At 42.0% G+C, this 17418-nt stretch overlaps 1 protein-coding gene across 2 annotated transcripts in view; it reads right to left on the reverse strand.

The window, feature by feature from the left end:
* LGSN (lengsin, lens protein with glutamine synthetase domain) overlaps positions 1–17418 on the reverse strand; it is a 62550-nt gene that overhangs the window by 10781 nt on the left and 34351 nt on the right. Inside the window, exons 1-3 of one of the 2 annotated variants that reach the window (XM_075046344.1) lie at positions 8950–8979; positions 3471–3533; positions 1340–2336 (exon numbers count right to left, since the gene is read on the reverse strand). In XM_075046344.1, the coding sequence (XP_074902445.1) occupies positions 1340–2336; positions 3471–3533; positions 8950–8979 (1090 nt within the window). Of the gene's footprint in view, positions 1–1339; positions 2337–3470; positions 3534–8949 lie in introns of those variants that run through there. The other variant, XM_075046346.1, reaches the window with a different exon arrangement.

Below are 17418 nucleotides of genomic sequence, written 5' to 3' on the forward strand. Positions count from 1 at the left end.
CATATTTTAAAAGTTATTTACTGGTTTTGCAGACAATGAGAAAACCGTGCTAATCTGAATTTGACAATGCATTTCACTAGCCTTTCAGCAATGTGAAAAACAATGTAATCTGGAAAGGGAACAGCATCAGGTGTAGCCTGAGAAATAATCTTCTAACCTCTTTACAGGAATAAAGAGTGGTTTGCATGTGAAATATCTTTTCAAAGCTTTATATTTCTCATGCAGTGCCCTGAGTTAGCACTGATAATGTTCATGGCTATCTTGTCCAGACTTGTGCAAACTGGGTAACACAATATGTCTATTGAGAAATCCTGCTGTAGCTAACAACATTTGATATATTCAAATTGTCTGTTTTCAGAGTATGTGTAGCAATTCTTCTACCCATCTGAATGGAGACTTTAAAAAAAGCAGGGTAACTTCATATTGTTGTAAAAATGTAATTGCTACTATTATATTTTATGACATAGTTAATGGTGGACAAAGTCTTTTATCAATGAAGAGAAGAGATGTGGATTTCTGGTGCCAGTGAGATAATTCAGAGGGCGAGATATCTATCCTGAAAAGTTGATAATATGATCTGAGCCTGATGCTCCTGGAAATTTATTAATATGATATCTACTCAACTGGCAAATTGTTGTTTGTGTGCTTCCTGGAATAGACACGAGCCAACGAACTGCTCAAGCCCATTACATTACCATAGCTAATAGTAGCTCTCAGTTTGCTGATCCAGCTAGCCCAGAAGTATAACTTTTACAGTTTCAAAGAAATCACAGCCTATTAGTAGCAATTAATTGGCTCTATAAACACTTCCGAAATGGACTTATTGAACAGCATGAAGATAAGTGGAAGTTCTCTGCCTCATTTGCTTTTCTTCCCCTATCGTTTATATGAGATGTTTTTGCATTCCAGTCCTCTCACAGGACAGATAATTGAAAACATCATCCCTACATGGGAGCAATTTCCGCTGCTGGAAATGTTAACAAAAAGGAAATTTTAAGAAGCCCAGATGCCATCAGAGCTTTGCAGTGCCTAGCAGACCTTTGGGAAATGTTGCCTGCGCTCAGTTTAAATGAGGAAATATTTCAGTTTTAGTGAAGAAGACATGACCACTTGCGCGTGGCAGTTTTTGGCAGGCAGCTGGGCTTTATAAATGCCTTAGTTAAAAAAAAAAAAAAAAAGCCGCGTAGGTGTAGAGCATAACTTCTGCTCACACAGAAACCACAGGTGTCAATCCTCTCACGCGCTAGCTCTGACTAAAGCTCGCAGCTCAACCAAACCCCACAAAACAAGGGGAGCGCTTTCTTTAACAGGAGAGCAGGTGATGTTTAAATATCCTTACCGGCGTGGCCTGCAGAGGCGTCAAACTGAACCTCGGGAGCCGTGCTTTCCGCCTGCGTGGAAGGTGCCGGTAGTCCCAGGATAAGCTGATCCACGTCACTCCCCCCCGGCTGCTGCTGGTCGGAGCCGGCAGCGCTGAGCACCAGGAGAGGTTTGCTCTGCTGCCCCGCTCCCTCCCTGTGGAAGCCGTGGTACTTGCGATTCTCCTCTCCAAAGTGGGGGCCAAAAGGCTCAAAGGGTCGGCCCTGCTTGTCGGCTGCTTTCTCCCAGGGCTTCGAATTTTTCTGAGGAAAACCGCCGCCTGCCTTCCCACCGTAACTGGGCCCACGAGCGGGCGGAGGGCCTTCGCTCAGCAGGTTTTTCAGCTCTTGCAGTCTCCGCTTAGAAATCTCGGCCGCCCCGGCGCAGGACTCTGCCGTGCCGCTCCCTTGTGCCGTCACGGCACCGCCCAGCGAGCCCGTCTTCGTCACGTGGAACTTGACGTCTCTTTTTGCCATCCCACCCCGCTCTTCGTGCTTGCTCTCTGCCTTCTCGCCGCCCTCTGCCCGGCTCGCCGCCTCTGCGCACCCAGCTCTCCCTGCCGCCCTGGCGGGCTGCGTGCCCGCGGGCTGCTCCGGTTTAGCCGGTGCCTCTATTTCCTTCTGCATTTTTCCTATCGCTCTTTTGCCGGTGTCAGCGTTTTCCTGGATTTGTCGTGTTTCTCCGGACGCGCCTTCCTTCACGTCGCTGCCGGTGCGGGAACTGTCACGACCCCCTCGGTCCTTTTGTAGGGGAGGAGAGCCGGCCGGGTGCTGGAGAGACGGGTCTGACGGTGGTTCCGAGCAACCGGCGGTTCCTCGAGGCGGACAGGGCTCTCGGGGCTTTGAGGTGCAGGACGGCTCCATCTTCTCATTTTCTAAAGGAGGAACGTACTTTGTAGGACTTTTGCCTCCCTTTTTCTTTCTGAAACCACATATATTGTTGCCATCAACTTCATCATTGTCACTTTCAGATGTGTTCTGTAACCAGCAATAAAATATACAACCAAATAACATGCATGAATGAAACAGGACATGGCAATGGAGTACTACCACCAGCTGCATTTACCTTGTAGCACTTCCATTGCTTCTTGCTGATGGAGGTCTCTGTGGACACTTACTCACCCTCAAATTCTGCTATTTTGATTAAAAAAAATTCTCACAGAATTCTTTTTCGTATGTTTTAGAACAAAATTGGTGAAAGTGCCTTCATAATAGAGTTTTTAGCCAGATTTAGTAAATTAAAATATAAGATACCATACAGCGTGTGACGTAGTTTGTCAAACATGTGCCCTTTAAACGTGAATAATATGGATTTTAATAATTACATTCAAGTATATTCATGCTCATATTAAAAGCATTTGTATTTATAAAGGAAATTTGTTGCCCTGAGACACTGAAGACTGGCAATCCTTATAAGTATGGGGAGCAAAACCTGAAAATAAACAGCTTTTAAATGAATTTCAGGATCTAATTTGGCCAAATAACTGAATTTCCAGGGCAGTGGTCAAAAGGACAAACCCATATTTGGATGTGTAAACAGGAAAGAACCAGAAGATGATGTTTACCTTTATATATGGCATCGATATGATTTATATTGTAGTGCTAGGAGCAGATTTTAAAATGGATGCAAACATGTAGAGAAGGTGCAAAAAGGAGCTACAAAAATTAATCTGCTTGCATTAACCCAAAGAATATCAAGAAGTGTCTGGATTATCGTCCCTCCTAAGTATCCTGATCCTACCACAGGTGTGATTAATCTGATGGTGACAGGGAAAAGGCCAGGAAATCAAAACCAAATACATTCAAATTAAAAAACAGCAGAGATTTTAATATCGCAGGTGATTAATTGTTTTACAAACTATGAAGGAAGGGATTGAATTCTCCATCTCACAATGTCTTAAAAAAGACTCCGTAATACAGTTTAACCAAAATATAAATCACTCCATAGCCGATTACAAACTGGTTTATTGCTTATGAATACCTACTCAAGAAGGTATTTAAGACCCAGTAGGTTAACCAACAGCCCTTGGTTTGCTTGGCTTGGGCTGGAAGTAACACCTGTAAAAACACTGGGAAATTAAGAGTTATCCTCTGAATGAGACCGTTCTTTACCTTTTCCACAGAGGAATAATCTGCACTCTCTCCAATTTCTGACTTTCCAGAAGAAGTAGGGATCTGCACAAAAGCAAAGTGAATGCCAGTCTGGATAAGGCAAAAGAGACTCCTGTTGGCAGTCAAAAGCACGTAGAAGAAAAGGCAGCAGCGTCTGATGTGCACGTGGAAGGAAACAGTTACGTGGCTTCCATTAAGGTCATTAACGCCTCCCTTTTCCTGTATTATTCCTCCCTGTTTTCCCTGTTTTCTCATTATGCTATTTTCCCTCATTATCTTGTCAAAGAAGGCTTATGACTTCTCTCCTAGCACAGAGCTCACAGAAATACTTCCTTCCTCTCTCCCCCTTGCTCTAAATTGCTGTGATGTGGGGTATTCGCAGCTACTTGGGGCACTCGTCGGGCGCTGCTGTGCCATGGAAGGCATCTGGCTGCCAGGTCTACCGGGGCGATAAGCCACTCGGTGCCTGTAACACCCAGGCACATATCTTCAGAGTGACACGCTTGTGATGCCCACTTGCAATCAAACAACTACTGGCTCATTCACAACAGAAATCCTTGCCTACCCCAGTTTTAGCACTCAGTGTTTAATGGACCCATTTCTTCATCTAAAGGCTATGGTTTATTCCCATAATGCACCCTGTAATACCCCATAAAATAATTCTGGGTGTATTGCTGATACCTCTACACATTCACCCATGTAGATTAGGCCTAATTCCTACAGCTCTGCATCATTATGGAATATAAATATAATGAAGGAACTTTCCTGAATAACAAAGCAGACAAAAGCAGCTTATAATGGAGAATTATAATGGAGACTCTTAACACCTTCATTAGTAATACAAGAAGGTGAACAAAACTAGGAGACAAACAGTAGGGGTGGAGGAACCAGTGTCTGCCAAATGGAAACCCCCAAATAATTCTGAAATAAGAGAGGTATCAAATTAAATTTCTAGATGTATAAAATTATTTTTGAGATAAAAGAGATGAGTTCCAGCTATGAAAGCTATAGTCAGAAAAAGATTGTATTTATGAAAAATATTTACTAAAATATCTTTTGTGGCAGAGGTTGCCATCGTCAAAATATCCTGGTTTCCACTTTATGAAGTTTTCAGAGTTCTTTTATTTCCTTTGACTAACCTGAAGCCAGTAACACAATCGTAACACCATCTGCATTTCTGCTTTATAAAGTATTCCCACTCTCTGTGCTCAAAAATAACCATTGAAAATTTTAATGTTAGACTAAGTTTTTGCCTGTTGTCCCTATTGTAGGTCTCTGAAAAATGTTCAGTAAAAGGACTCAAGGAAAGGTGAGCACATCCTTTTTTATAACACCTGTATGCTGAAGTCAGACAAAAAGTAGTTCATGTATCAAAAACAAAACATCAGAAAACTGCCTGTTCACGTCATTAGCCATTCTAAATGGTTTCATGAACACAAGGTACCATCCCCACATTATAATTCTTACCAAAACAAATTTCTTCTGAATAGACATGAGCAGGATAAGGAGCAATCACTTGCAAATTTGTTAATGGAAGCATTCATTTGTAATAGAACTCTAGTAACTAATGTGTTTATAGTAGTCTGCAAAGGGTTTATTTTCCATGAAGAAATTGAGACTATGGTATTTCCTTTTGATCATAGACCTGAAAGAGATGCTGCACCCATTGCTTTTAAAACCAGTGATCATTTTTACCTTCAAATAAACAAACCTCTTACATTTCTACAGAGAACAACCTGGTGGTGATTCAAATATTCCCGCCAGAAGGAGTAGGTCCAAAATATAAACAGTGTGGGCCACACTACGCAACAAATCTACCATTTAGATTTTTTTTCTTTCTAAAGACGTATCTGATGTTAATTGTCACTGACAGGTATTGGTACTCCCCCAGGTGCTGATCTCCATCAGGACTTCTTGCCCCAGTGCTGCGACTCGCGCTGGTACACTGATCCCTTCTGCACCGGGGTAAGGTTTCAGCAGAGGTGGACCAGCGCAAGTCCTACAACAGGCAGGAAGAGTAGTGGTGGATCAGACTTCATTTCCATTATGGACAACCTCAACTCATACAAACAACAGCCTTGCTTGTCTTCACCAGGGACCTACTGCGTCACTTCGGGTACGCAAGAGTCTGGACGTCTGTGACTATCAACAGAGCGTAAAGGCTACGCTCATGCATTACAGCAGCGTTTTCGGGCAGCGTGCAGGTAGGAAGAGGAGAGAATAGAGGACAGTATCAGCAAGCAAATATTTCAGCACTGTGCAGATGAAATTGCTTGCTCTACTTAACCCAGTTACATGCCACTTCTGGCATGCCATCAGGCTTCTACAGCTGATAGACATTTTATATCTTGTGGTAACACAGAAAACATACATCTAAAGCAGTTTTTCTTAATCAGTTTGCGTTCACTTTTAGGCTTCGTACAAGCTCTGAAGTGGAACATTAACTATATCATGAAATACAGCACTGCCAAAAGGCAGTTCATCTGTAAACCTGCCAACCCACAAGCTGAGAGCATTTGGAAATGTAAAGTGTTGCCTTTGGGAGGAATAAGTGCTGCAATTTCTGGTGTGTGAAACACAGGTGAAAATCCAAGGCAATTCTTGAACTTTTGCCTTAAAAGGATTTTATAGGTGACTGAAAATATATCTGTAATGTTTTATGAGGCAAATTCAGAGGCTGCAGAGGGGACCTCCTATTTTTCTCCTACTCTCTGTTTGCGTCATGACCTCAGGCAAGACTGCAAATGGTATTGAGGTTTATAAACCTCTCAAAAACATATTGATGAAAAGACACGGGGAGAAAGGGAGTTAGTTTAAAAGATGCTCTGAGTAACTGTAGATGAATAGCTGCAGAAGGATTTCTATCACAGAAAAGGTGAAAGAGGCAAGGTGCAACTCTAGCCGCAGCTTTTGTATATCTATTCAACAAGATAACCCAATGTTCCTGCTGTTGGCTACCCAAAAAAGCGATGCAAACACTCAGCAAAATGCGCTGGTTCTCAATCATGTTCTCCTTTTCTCTTTTGTTTCAGATCATTAACCAATTTTAGCCATTATTTTAACTGATTGTTAAGAGGTCAAATTGTGATGATCTTCCTGAGTTGTTGCTAAAGATTTTTCAAGAATGAAAGATTAATTTTGCAAAGAACATCAAAATGTCAAAATCTGGTATAACTAAGAATTAGAAAAACATGGGAAGCTAAAAGAGAAAAGTCAAAAATATGTAAGATTTGGTTGGCTGAATTTTTTATTTATGAAAAGTTAAACTGCTTCACTTAGGTTTGACTTTTTTTTTTCTATCACATAAAGCAATGTTGAAAAACTGAGACAAAACATTTCCAATCTAAAAAAATCTAAAAATGTTGTTCAAGTGAAGTTGACATGTGACATTATTCACATTGTCTGAACTTTTTTCCAGCTTTGTTTCAAAAGTAACACAGTTTTTCAAAGTGTTTCAATTGCTATGAAACCGTCAAAGCTGAGGAACTTCTTCTGGCCCACTCTGGCTGTTACCAGGTTACCCTTTACAGCTCCCCCAGGTTGGTACGGTCAAGTTTAATCAATCTTTTTGTGTAGTGACGACTTTCAAAAACTAGAAGTCAACAGGAGATGCTGCTTGAGACCTTACACGACAGTCCCCATAAAGCAAGTACGCCTGTGCCCAAGTGCCTCCCCTGTCCCTTCCGCGGCAGATGGAAAGCATTGCCCAGCTGCTCCCCCAGTAGCCAGGCAGCGAAGGAGGAGACGACGCAGGAACAAATTGTCTACTGCTGGGAATTAATGCAGCTTCACTGGAGTCACCGGAGCTACACAGCTTTGGACCAGGAGGGAATCTGGCCATGGAGTCGTACGGAGGACAACGGAGACATTTCCAGGGAGTAGCTCGAGGCACAGAGAGGGGTTTGGCTCTTGCACCCAGTGCTAAAACCACGTGTGCTACCATAAACAGACACTGGTGGCTCGTAAGCTAGACACATGAAAACCACAGCACGTTGTCAAGATATTGCTGTGACGAATTTCTCCCTCGGTGACCTTGTTTGATGAAGTGGCTCTTTGAGAGTGATTTACTGCTACAAAAACCTCCTAGTGAAGGACCTGAAAGTGGCATAACTATTAGGTACATGTCGTTATTTTGCAGTTAGAGAAGCTGAAGCACAAACTTGCCATAGTTCACAGGAAGATGTGTGGTAATGTTAGGAGCAGAAGCAAAGTCTCCTTTCTTCTTTGAAACTTTTAAATATACTCAAGATTATTAACGTCCTTCATGTGAAAATGAATGGAATTAGTTTAGCTCACACTATTGTGTCACTTATTTTCACAATCTGACATTTGTCTTTATCTGCTACTCTCATTCAACGCCTTCATACTACATATGCAATTATTAGGTGAGCTCCTCAAGGTCACTGATTCTCTTGCTGCCTCAAAGCAGCAGAGTTGTCCTTGTGGCAAGGTTATTCGCAAATACTTTCCCTTGGACTACGCCACCTGCACCTTGTAAAAAAAATCCCTGAAGTAAGATACAGTCTCAAAATGAAGCAGCTGATCCTGTCTTCAGAGTGTTTTGGGACCACAAGAGTGGACTGGTGGTGTCATCTCCAATTTGCAGCAGTGTAAATGAGATCTAAAAGCAGGATCCATTTAACATTTGACTAATCCTCAGGAAGACATTTACGAGGGAATGGACTTAATGATCTACAAGACTTTTATGTCTAATTTCTATGACTCATTTCATACACAAAGATGGTCTAGGAGACAGTCAGTGACTCAGAGTAGGTGCACCTCTGGCATATAAAGTATCCACTTGTTCACCTTGATAAAAATGTGTAGTAGCCTCAGGAAGTCTGCCTGCACCATCATTTCCAAGCCACATCACTTTACATCTTTCTCTATATTTTTAATTAAACATTTTAATTTCACGTTTTCACAATGAGATCTTCTGGACACTACTCAAAATAACAGGTACTTTTTTTTTTTTTTTGTACTTTATTGGAAGTATATATTACAATGTCAAGACTAGAAACTGTTTTAAAATGCACCTATATAGAAACAGCAGCTCCATTTAGGTTGGTAGCTTGACTCAATAGTGTCACTTTCTCATTCAGGTCAGACTCTGGTCCACAAATTGTAGTGCTTGCATTTACATTAATGAAGCTAATCTTTTTCCCCACAAATATTAATGGGATCAGATTTTAGACCTCTATTTCTATCTACTTTTGATAGAGTTATAAGTGAAAGACATAGGAAGTTAAAAGGCGTTAGCTTTGCTTCCTAAAGCAAATGGGGTTTTTTCAGCTTAAACAAGAAACCTTTCTTTGACCTGCATTTGCTTCAGAGTTAGACCATGCTCAACATACATGCATGAAGAGCCTTGCACACAATCCACAATGAAGTTTTCACTCACTTGAAATCTTGAAGTGAATGCAAAAATTATTTTATATCAGTGTATCTGCTCAAAAGTCATTCACAATCAGTCTCTTACCTGCTGAGTCAGATCTTCCTTTTTGTTCATGTCCACTTCATTCTAGTTCAGGGCACCATTAGAAATGGCCTAGTAAAAATCTAGTAGGAAGTCATCCCATATTTATAGGCATAGATACAATAAAGGTTAGTTAAAACAGAATTGCTGTAAAGTTCTTTTCCCAGAAGGCCACGCAGGTGATGAACCATAAAGAGCAGCCCCAACGTGTCGTGGCCAAGGGCACTGCTTTCTGGAACAGCGTTAAAGTAGTAAACTGACAAATGCACATTATTAGCTGCCTGCCTGCCTGCCTGGAAACAAAGACAACTGAGTATAAAACTGTTTTGCTCAACTTCCTCACAAAAGGCTTTTGTCCTGTAACAAGCCATTTCTGTTCTGGAATAGAAGCTATTGTTAGGCTCCTTAGAGGTAAAACCTATATTGGGCATTATAACAACAGTATGTTATTGAGGCACATGGACAGGGATTTGAAAGACACAGCACACTGCAAGAACAACATGTGGTACTAGCCTGTTATTCTAGGTGCTTGGATGTTGTTAATTAATATTGGTAGATCTGGTTGTATTAGAATTGGGGAGAGGGGTCTTTTTTTGCATTAGATCTCTAAAAATATTTCAAAGATTAGATAGTTAAGCTTGTCTTTCTTATGCTTTTTTATTTATCAGGTTTAATATGAATTCAAAGGACTGTGATTAACTGATATTTAATTCATTCAGGTTCCTTTGGCTGACATGATATTACAGGATGACCGTACCAAGTGTGCTTACAGCAACCCTTCCCAAAAACTGATCACTTAATAAACACAAGTAAGCATGATGTTAGGATTGGCATTTAACCCTGTGACAATGCAGGTTTGGCATTATTTATACTTTCAAAAAATAATAAAAAAATTAGTTTGTTAAAATTGCTACATCACAAAAATAACTATGGGTTAGGAGCTATAGTTCACAAAAATCTTAGGCACCTCCAGTGAAATTCGTAAATACAGGTGCCCAAGACACATGCTGTGATTCTGAAAATCCTTCCTTGTCTTGGAGGCACTGAAAGGCCACAGCTCCTAACTTTGTGACTCCATCATCTGCACAATTTCTAACTGCCCCCGTTCTGAACTGCCCCACTTGTCACAGAGCAGAGCAGACAACTGGAAGCTTACTAGTATTCAAGAAATAGGCTAACATACAAGACTTGACATTTTGTCAAGCAGACCTTAAAAAAATCAGCAGCCAGCACACTCTATAAGGCTGGGCTTCTGCAAGACAGACAGAAACAGGTCTTCTGGCTCTTCATTTTTTCTCTATTTTGAATGCAAGCCTGAACAACTTCAGCTCATAGTTTGGGGGGGGGGGGGGAAGTGTTTCAGGTTAAAAATCTCACTCTTAAGAGCAAGAAAAATATTCTTCACAACAAGGGTGGTCAAACACTGGCACAGGTTGCCCAGAGAGGCTGGGGGATCTCCAGCCTTGGAGATATTCAGAACTTGACTGTACAGGGCCCTGAGTAACCTGATACAGCTTCAAAGTTGGCCCTGATTTAAGTGGCAGATCAAACCTGATGACTAGCACAGGTGCTACCCAGGCTAAACTATTCTGACTCTTTTTAACAAACTTCATTACATTTTTGTTAGTAGAAAATATCTCTACCATACTTTGTATTCTGTTCTACATAAAAGACAAGAAAGAACAACTTGTGCCTTAGAGAGTATCATTTTTGAAGCACGAGTCTGGCAAACACCACTAGTAATGAACAATCTTTTCATTAGCACTGGGAGGATCAGCTATTTCCATCTCAAGTGCCTATGAGATCCTCCTAAAAACAGTGTTGTTTTGTTTCGTTTTGTTTTCTGGACAGAGTGAACTGGGAGAGGGTTCTCTGCCAACACGTGCCTGCGAGAGGCTGCTGGTGTCAGTAGAACTGTGCTGATCAGAGAAGCTGAGAATCTGATCCAGAAACTGGTGGAAGCCCATTTCACATCTGCCACAATACACCACCTACTGCACAGAGTACAGTTTGTTCAGTAATACTCATCATCTTCCCACCTCTGGCAAATAAGATAAATCAGGCCAAATGTACTGTGTCTGCATGAGGAATATCCAGGTTTTTGTAAAGGAACTGGATTCAGAAAGACATTTTCTGTCAGTAAGCTTTTGCAAAAAAATCTGCTTTCACATGGAGGTAGGAGTATGGCTTCATAAAAACAAACCTCTCTACAGTCTTTCCCCCAAAAAAGCTCCAGAGACGAAGGCATCCCAAGAGGGAGAGGTATTCTGTTAGTATCCAATATAGAGAAGGGAAGATAAAATGAACAGGACCGTATTTATTTTACATTTATTATTGAATTCTGCATGAGATGCATTTCCGTTAAAGGTAAGTGCATTGTACAGTACAGAAAAGTTTATGATTGTACAGAAGTCTAGTTATAACTACACTTATCTGTACCCAGAGTGAATGGCCATTGTTAAACGAAATAACAGCTTCCAGCATCAAGATGCAAAGTTAATATGCCTAGAAAATTAAGGTAGGCAGGAGATTTTGGTGTTGGCCACCAAAGAAACAGTCAAAGAGTACGGAGTAAGGGACGCACCTGCGAGAAACTTCCACACCACTGACCTCGGTTCCTGGCAGACGGATGGGCTGGAGCAGACCGGCCTCTCAGGCTCTTCTTCCTTCAGCTGCTTGTCCCATCTGCCCTCCCCTCCTCCTTTTCCATTTGATTACAGAAGCACCTTTTCCAGTCTTTAATCCCTGCAGGTTGGTGTAGCAAAATTTAGTTCATCTTCCTTGCTAAGAAGCCTTCAGATGGTTTCAATCTTAACATTAGCATAACTCTGTGCTAAAAATGTTTTTTCCAGCTTATACTGGCTACAAAATCATATTTAACATCATTATTAGTAAACCCAGTTCCTCAAGGGTGTGCATCACATAGTCTAATATTTGGATAACTATATATTCTTTGTAGTATCACTGGAAAGGGAGCCTCAGAAGAACAGTCCATAAAGGTGTGTTCTGGAGGAGAAGCAGAGATTTACACAAAATGTTCCCTTTCTTTTAGAATGTAGAACTGATATCATGGGTTTGCACAATTACTTAATTTAAATATGCTGGGTTTCAACCACAGTTTATCAAATACTAATCTAAAAACCTAGACACTTCAGAAATATAATACAAACCAAACATCACAAAAGTGATCACTTAATACTTTAACTACAGATACTTCGTATGCAGTGACTATGATGAATAACTGGTAATGAGAAAGTGCAAACTGCTGATTATCCCATTAGCAGCTCTTCAGCAGCTAATAAAGAGATACAGCTTCTCTGATGACAACCACTGCGGCAAATCACTGCCAGTTCAGGGGAGCTCTCTGCTGGCGAGCTGCCAGCAACCTCCGTACATACAACTTCACCGTCATCGTAGCTTAGAACTATTTCTGATTCCAATGGCGGGGGGGGGGTCATCTATTTTCAAAAAAAGAGGTTAAAATTATCACTGCTTGTACTCTCCTCCCATTCAGGTTGGTTTTCCAGAAGAGGAAATTTCTATATACTCTGAATTAATTTTGGTTTGAGTAGCAAAGAATCAGGCCTCAGGGCACCCACCAGGAAACATCTCTTCTCCCCACTAGCGTAGGTTACCTTCAGCTGTTAATTTCAGTGGGTTCCCTGAAATTCCTAAATTGTTCAAAAGAAACTTTAGAGGGTACAGATTTTGTATCTGGGATAGATCTTGGATAGTGCCCAATGTTTGTCAGGTTGGAGGAAGGGAGGATTGCATCCTGTAATTGCTCATGGGGCTTGAAAATTTCTCAGAATAACTTTTTCACATTTTTCTATCAACAGTTGCCTTCTCCTTAAAGACAGCTAAAGTAGGTAACTGAAGTTTGACAGAGAAAACAGTACAAATCAAAAATTGTTTCCTCTAATTTCACAAGCCTTAAAAATAAAAGGTCTTTTAAAGACTTACAGTATTCTTATAACACACAGACATTTCCAAACTGGCACCAACTGGCTAGTGCCAACTAACTTCCCCACTACACAGTACTGCACGGATATACCAGCTAAGACGGATTTTGCACAGACCTATCTCGGGAGCTTTTGAGAACAAAGACCCTTGAGCTCCCCAGTTCCAAGTCCAGCAATTACATGGCCAGTAAAAGGACATATTCACTAAGTCTCTCCCTCACCACCATAAATCTATAAAATTCTGTACTAATACCTAAAGGCTGGCGTTACAAAGCCAAAGGAGAAATTCAAAGATCAAAATCCCTTCAGGAAAACCTAACCTGATGTGTTCCTTCACCAACAGGATATATTTCTGGTTTTACCTCTAACCCTGTGCTTTGCCATCATAATTAAACAACACTGTGGCTTGTCTTGCACAAAGTGTCTTTTTCTTTGCCATTTCTTCAAGCTGACATAAAATATCATTCAGCATCAAGATTTGGAAAATACTTCATCTAGTTAAATTCCAGTTTATATTGCCACCTAGTAAAATATAAAAATAGAAGAATGATTAGAGCTTGGAGTTGTACTGATCCTTACTCCATTACTGTAGCTACCTTTCTGCTAGGTCCTCTCTTAGGATTTCTTCATAGGGTTTTCTCTTCCCGCATTCTTGCAAGTATACCTTCACTATGTGTGACTGCATTTATCCACTATCCCCCGTTTGTTACCCAGTGTTTCTTTCTTGATTTATACTCCAGTTAAGTAGCTAGCCATGCCACAACGAAGCACTGCTCGCTCCTCTATTTGCAGGTGCCAAAAGGTAGGTACAAGTGGTACTCACAGACAAGGATAGGACTGAAAAATTGGCCTAAGATGTATTAGAAGTTAATAAAGTTAACTTCTACATCAATGGCACGTATAAGAAAACTTATCAACAGGTAATAAGTGATTATTTCATACTCATAAGAACTACAGTTGTCAGAAAGGTTGATTACTGGAAACTGTAGCACTATTTGTGCTTCAAATGATGCCTTAATACATGCTCTCCATAATTTCAGCATTAAAATGAAATGCCAGACCTTATTACACCTTTCCCAGTTCTTGCTCTTTTATATATCAAATATGCAAACAAAATGCAGGGACCTTTAATTTATTTTTCTCTTGACAAAACATTTGATTCATTTTCTATACTGGAAGTTTAAAATTACTTTTCAAATTATAAAGAACCACTGATTTGGAGATCATGAAGAGTCTGTCATTCTATGAGTCAAAGTGATACAGCAACAGTCAAGCCCTTGTGGGTTTGTATGATTGCTAATAAGACAAATCAAATATTTTTTCATCCTTTCCATTGCTTCTCCTGTCTTACTAAGTGACTGTAAAATGTTCTGTTTCTTCTATCTATTGCTTTATTTTTTGCTGTCATTCTCTGCCAAAAATAGAATTCCTCTTCCAGTCTGGAAGCCAGTCTGTTCTTCATATATTAAAGAGCCTTGTGCCAAAAGTCTTTCCTCATAGGCCAGCTTTTACTTGCAAGGCACATGCTCCTTTACTTGCTCCTGCATATGGCTGTCACTGTGATAGAATCTAAAAAAACAGGTTACAGAATAAAGTTAAGGGGTTTTAGGCAGGTGACGAAGAAGATTAAATCAGAACCACAATAAGACCGTAGCTAGAACAAGAGTCCCTGTGACCCCGCGCTGCCCAACACACCTGCCTCCTTCTCCTCCTCCTCCTCCTCCTCCTCCTCCTCCTTTCCCACCACGGTGGCCATCAACGCTCACTCCCGGCAGCCACACGCGGCCACGAGGCAGACGCTGCCGTGGGTGAGCCGCTGCAGAGCTGTGCAGCAGCTAGAAATTTCAGTCCGTGGTTTCCTACGCCTTTTCCCACACGGGCCGAGGTGGGAAGCCTGCCCCGCGGCATCGGCCCTGGCGAGGCGTGCGCAGGGCGGCCGGCAAGGTGCAGGACGCTCCTCCCAGCGAACCTTGGGGCTGCAGCGGGCCCTGCAGACTGCAATTAGCAATTAATCTGGATTAAATTAAATCCAGGTAATGCTTGAACGGCTGCTAATCCTGCAAAATACGTCATGTGAGCGTTAGCACCAGTATTCCGGTTTTACAGCTATCCCCGGAATGCTGTCGAGCTACGGTGCGCTCTCTGAGGTGGGCTGGAAGAAGCTGCCCAACAGAAGCCCCAACAGCACCTTCTGCGGCAGCTGGGATTTTCCACATTCATTTACCATGCAAATTCCTGGCAGATGTAACAGACCTCACTCGACTCATCAACACAGCAGTGTCACAGGCTGAGCTGCTGTAACTACAGATCTTGGCATCCTGCATAAAGCCTTGACAATTAATTCCTTCCAGAACCGTGCTGATGCAGGAGGCCATGAATCCGCGCTGCAAGAAGGTTAGGTGGTTACCGTTGGCTGTCAGCACAGACCATGACCACTGCATCGTGATTTGATTCTTGTTACCTCTTGTCACATGCCACCACCTTCCACAGCTTTTTCCTTTCCATATCCAGTCAGTCCGCAAGAGCCTTTTCACACTTTGCCTACCAACCCCATTTTAGCAGAAGGATGGGAAAAATTCAATGTCCTCTTATGGCCTTGTGTGGTTTGGGCTGGGATAGAGTGAATTTTCTTCCCAGTAGCTGGTGTGGGGCTGTGGTTTGGATTTGTGCTGGAAGCAGTGCTGATAACCCAGGGACGTTTTGGTTCCCGCTGAGCAGTGCTTGGCCAGAGCCAAGGGCTGTTCTGCTTCTCCCCCCACCCCACCAGCGAGGAGGCTGGGGGGGCACAAGGAGTCGGGGGGGGACACAGCCGGGACAGCTGACCCCGACTGACCCCAGGGACATCCCACACCAGAGGACGTCATGCTCGGCAATTACATCTGGGGGAAGAAGAAGGAAGGGGGGACGTTGGGAGTGATGGCGTTTGTCTTCCCAAGGGAGCGTTGGGCGTGCTGGAGCCCTGCTGTCCTGGAGATGGCTGAACTCCTGCCTGCCCGTGGGAAGGGGGGAGTGAATTCCTGTTCAGACTGGACGTGAGGAAGCATTTCTTTACCGAGAGGGTGGTCAGACACTGGAACAGGCTTCCTAGAGAGACGGTCGATGCCCCAAGCCTGTCAGTGTTCAAGGGGCATTTGGACAATGCCCTTAATGACATGCTTTAACTTTTGGTCAGCCCTGAGGTAGTCAGGTAGTTGGACTAGATGATTGTTGTCGGTCTCCTCCAATTGAAATAGTCCTATTCTATTCTGTTTTGCTCTGTTCTGTTCTATTCTATTCTAAATCAGGCCAACAGCTGCTGTTGCTAATGGAATAGGTGACAAAGGTGCTTAATCTTCCATGTTGAAGTTGTTCCACTTGATGTAAACTGATTACAAAACTATTGGGTCAGGTAAAGGGAAGAAATATAAGTTTAATTCTATATGTCACTAGGAAGACACTCTTCTAGACAGAGGGAGCACCGAGTTTTATCTCTGCCTTGGTAAAAATTAAGTATTTTATGTTGAAGTTGTTGTCTAGCTAGCTTTTCTGCCAGGCAGGTTTTGAATTCTATTAGGATAGAATAGATGGTTTTGGTCCTGTCCCTTTGGATAATATTCTTTCAGTCCAAGGGGATTACACTATGATCTCAGTTACATCAGCAGGAACCCAGCAATTTCTATAGGATGTTGCTGAAATGATTGGAATGACTAAGCCAATCATAAGAATAGAGAGACAAACAGATCACAGCTGTGAAAATGCAAGCCTAGTTACATGAGTTCAACCATATTTAACCTCAAAAATCTAGTTTTTTCTAGGAGTCGCTGAAATCAGATGGTTCTGATTCACTTACAGAGAATCAATGGTATCAAACAAAGGTCATGTTTTCCTGAATTCCCATAAGCAACAGTGTAAAGACATATTATTAACAGCACTCAAGAATATTATGACAAGTGTCACAATAGCTTTTGCATTTTCTTGGAGCCCCTGGGCAAGACGATTTAAGAATTCTCACTTTCATTTAAAAAATACATTTCTATCTCCTGTTTTCAAGGAAACCTTGAAAACAAGCCAGTGCCAGAGAAACAGTTTCTTTGAGAGTCTGGTGGGGTTTTTTGCTTTGGTTTTTCTTCTCAAACCCTGTGCTAAACCAGCCTTAATTAGTAAATAAAAGTTTGTATGCTGCATAAGAAATCACTTATAACTTTTATTTTGTGGTGTCCAGATTCAGTCATGCGGAGTTTGCCACTGGTATTAATGGGTCTGCCTCACTGATTTCAGTGGTTCAGCAGACACTTTTTAGTCCACTCCGACCTGATCGGCGCTGGTCCGGGCTAGGTAGCGCAGACCTAACTACTCACTGCACCATTGCTTTAGCTGCTTTGGTACCCAGACACCTGAGTTTCCCTTCAAGAGAAGGAAGATCAAAGCGAGGATGACGTACAGCCCCTTCTTGTCCTGACACGGAGTCAGGACACAGCCAGGAGCACACCCAGGAACGAGGACTATGAGCAGTCTGCAGGACGTTCTTTTC

The sequence above is a fragment of the Buteo buteo genome, chromosome 15 (assembly GCF_964188355.1).
Source record: "Buteo buteo chromosome 15, bButBut1.hap1.1, whole genome shotgun sequence".
In the NCBI taxonomy this organism is placed as follows: domain Eukaryota; kingdom Metazoa; phylum Chordata; class Aves; order Accipitriformes; family Accipitridae; genus Buteo; species Buteo buteo.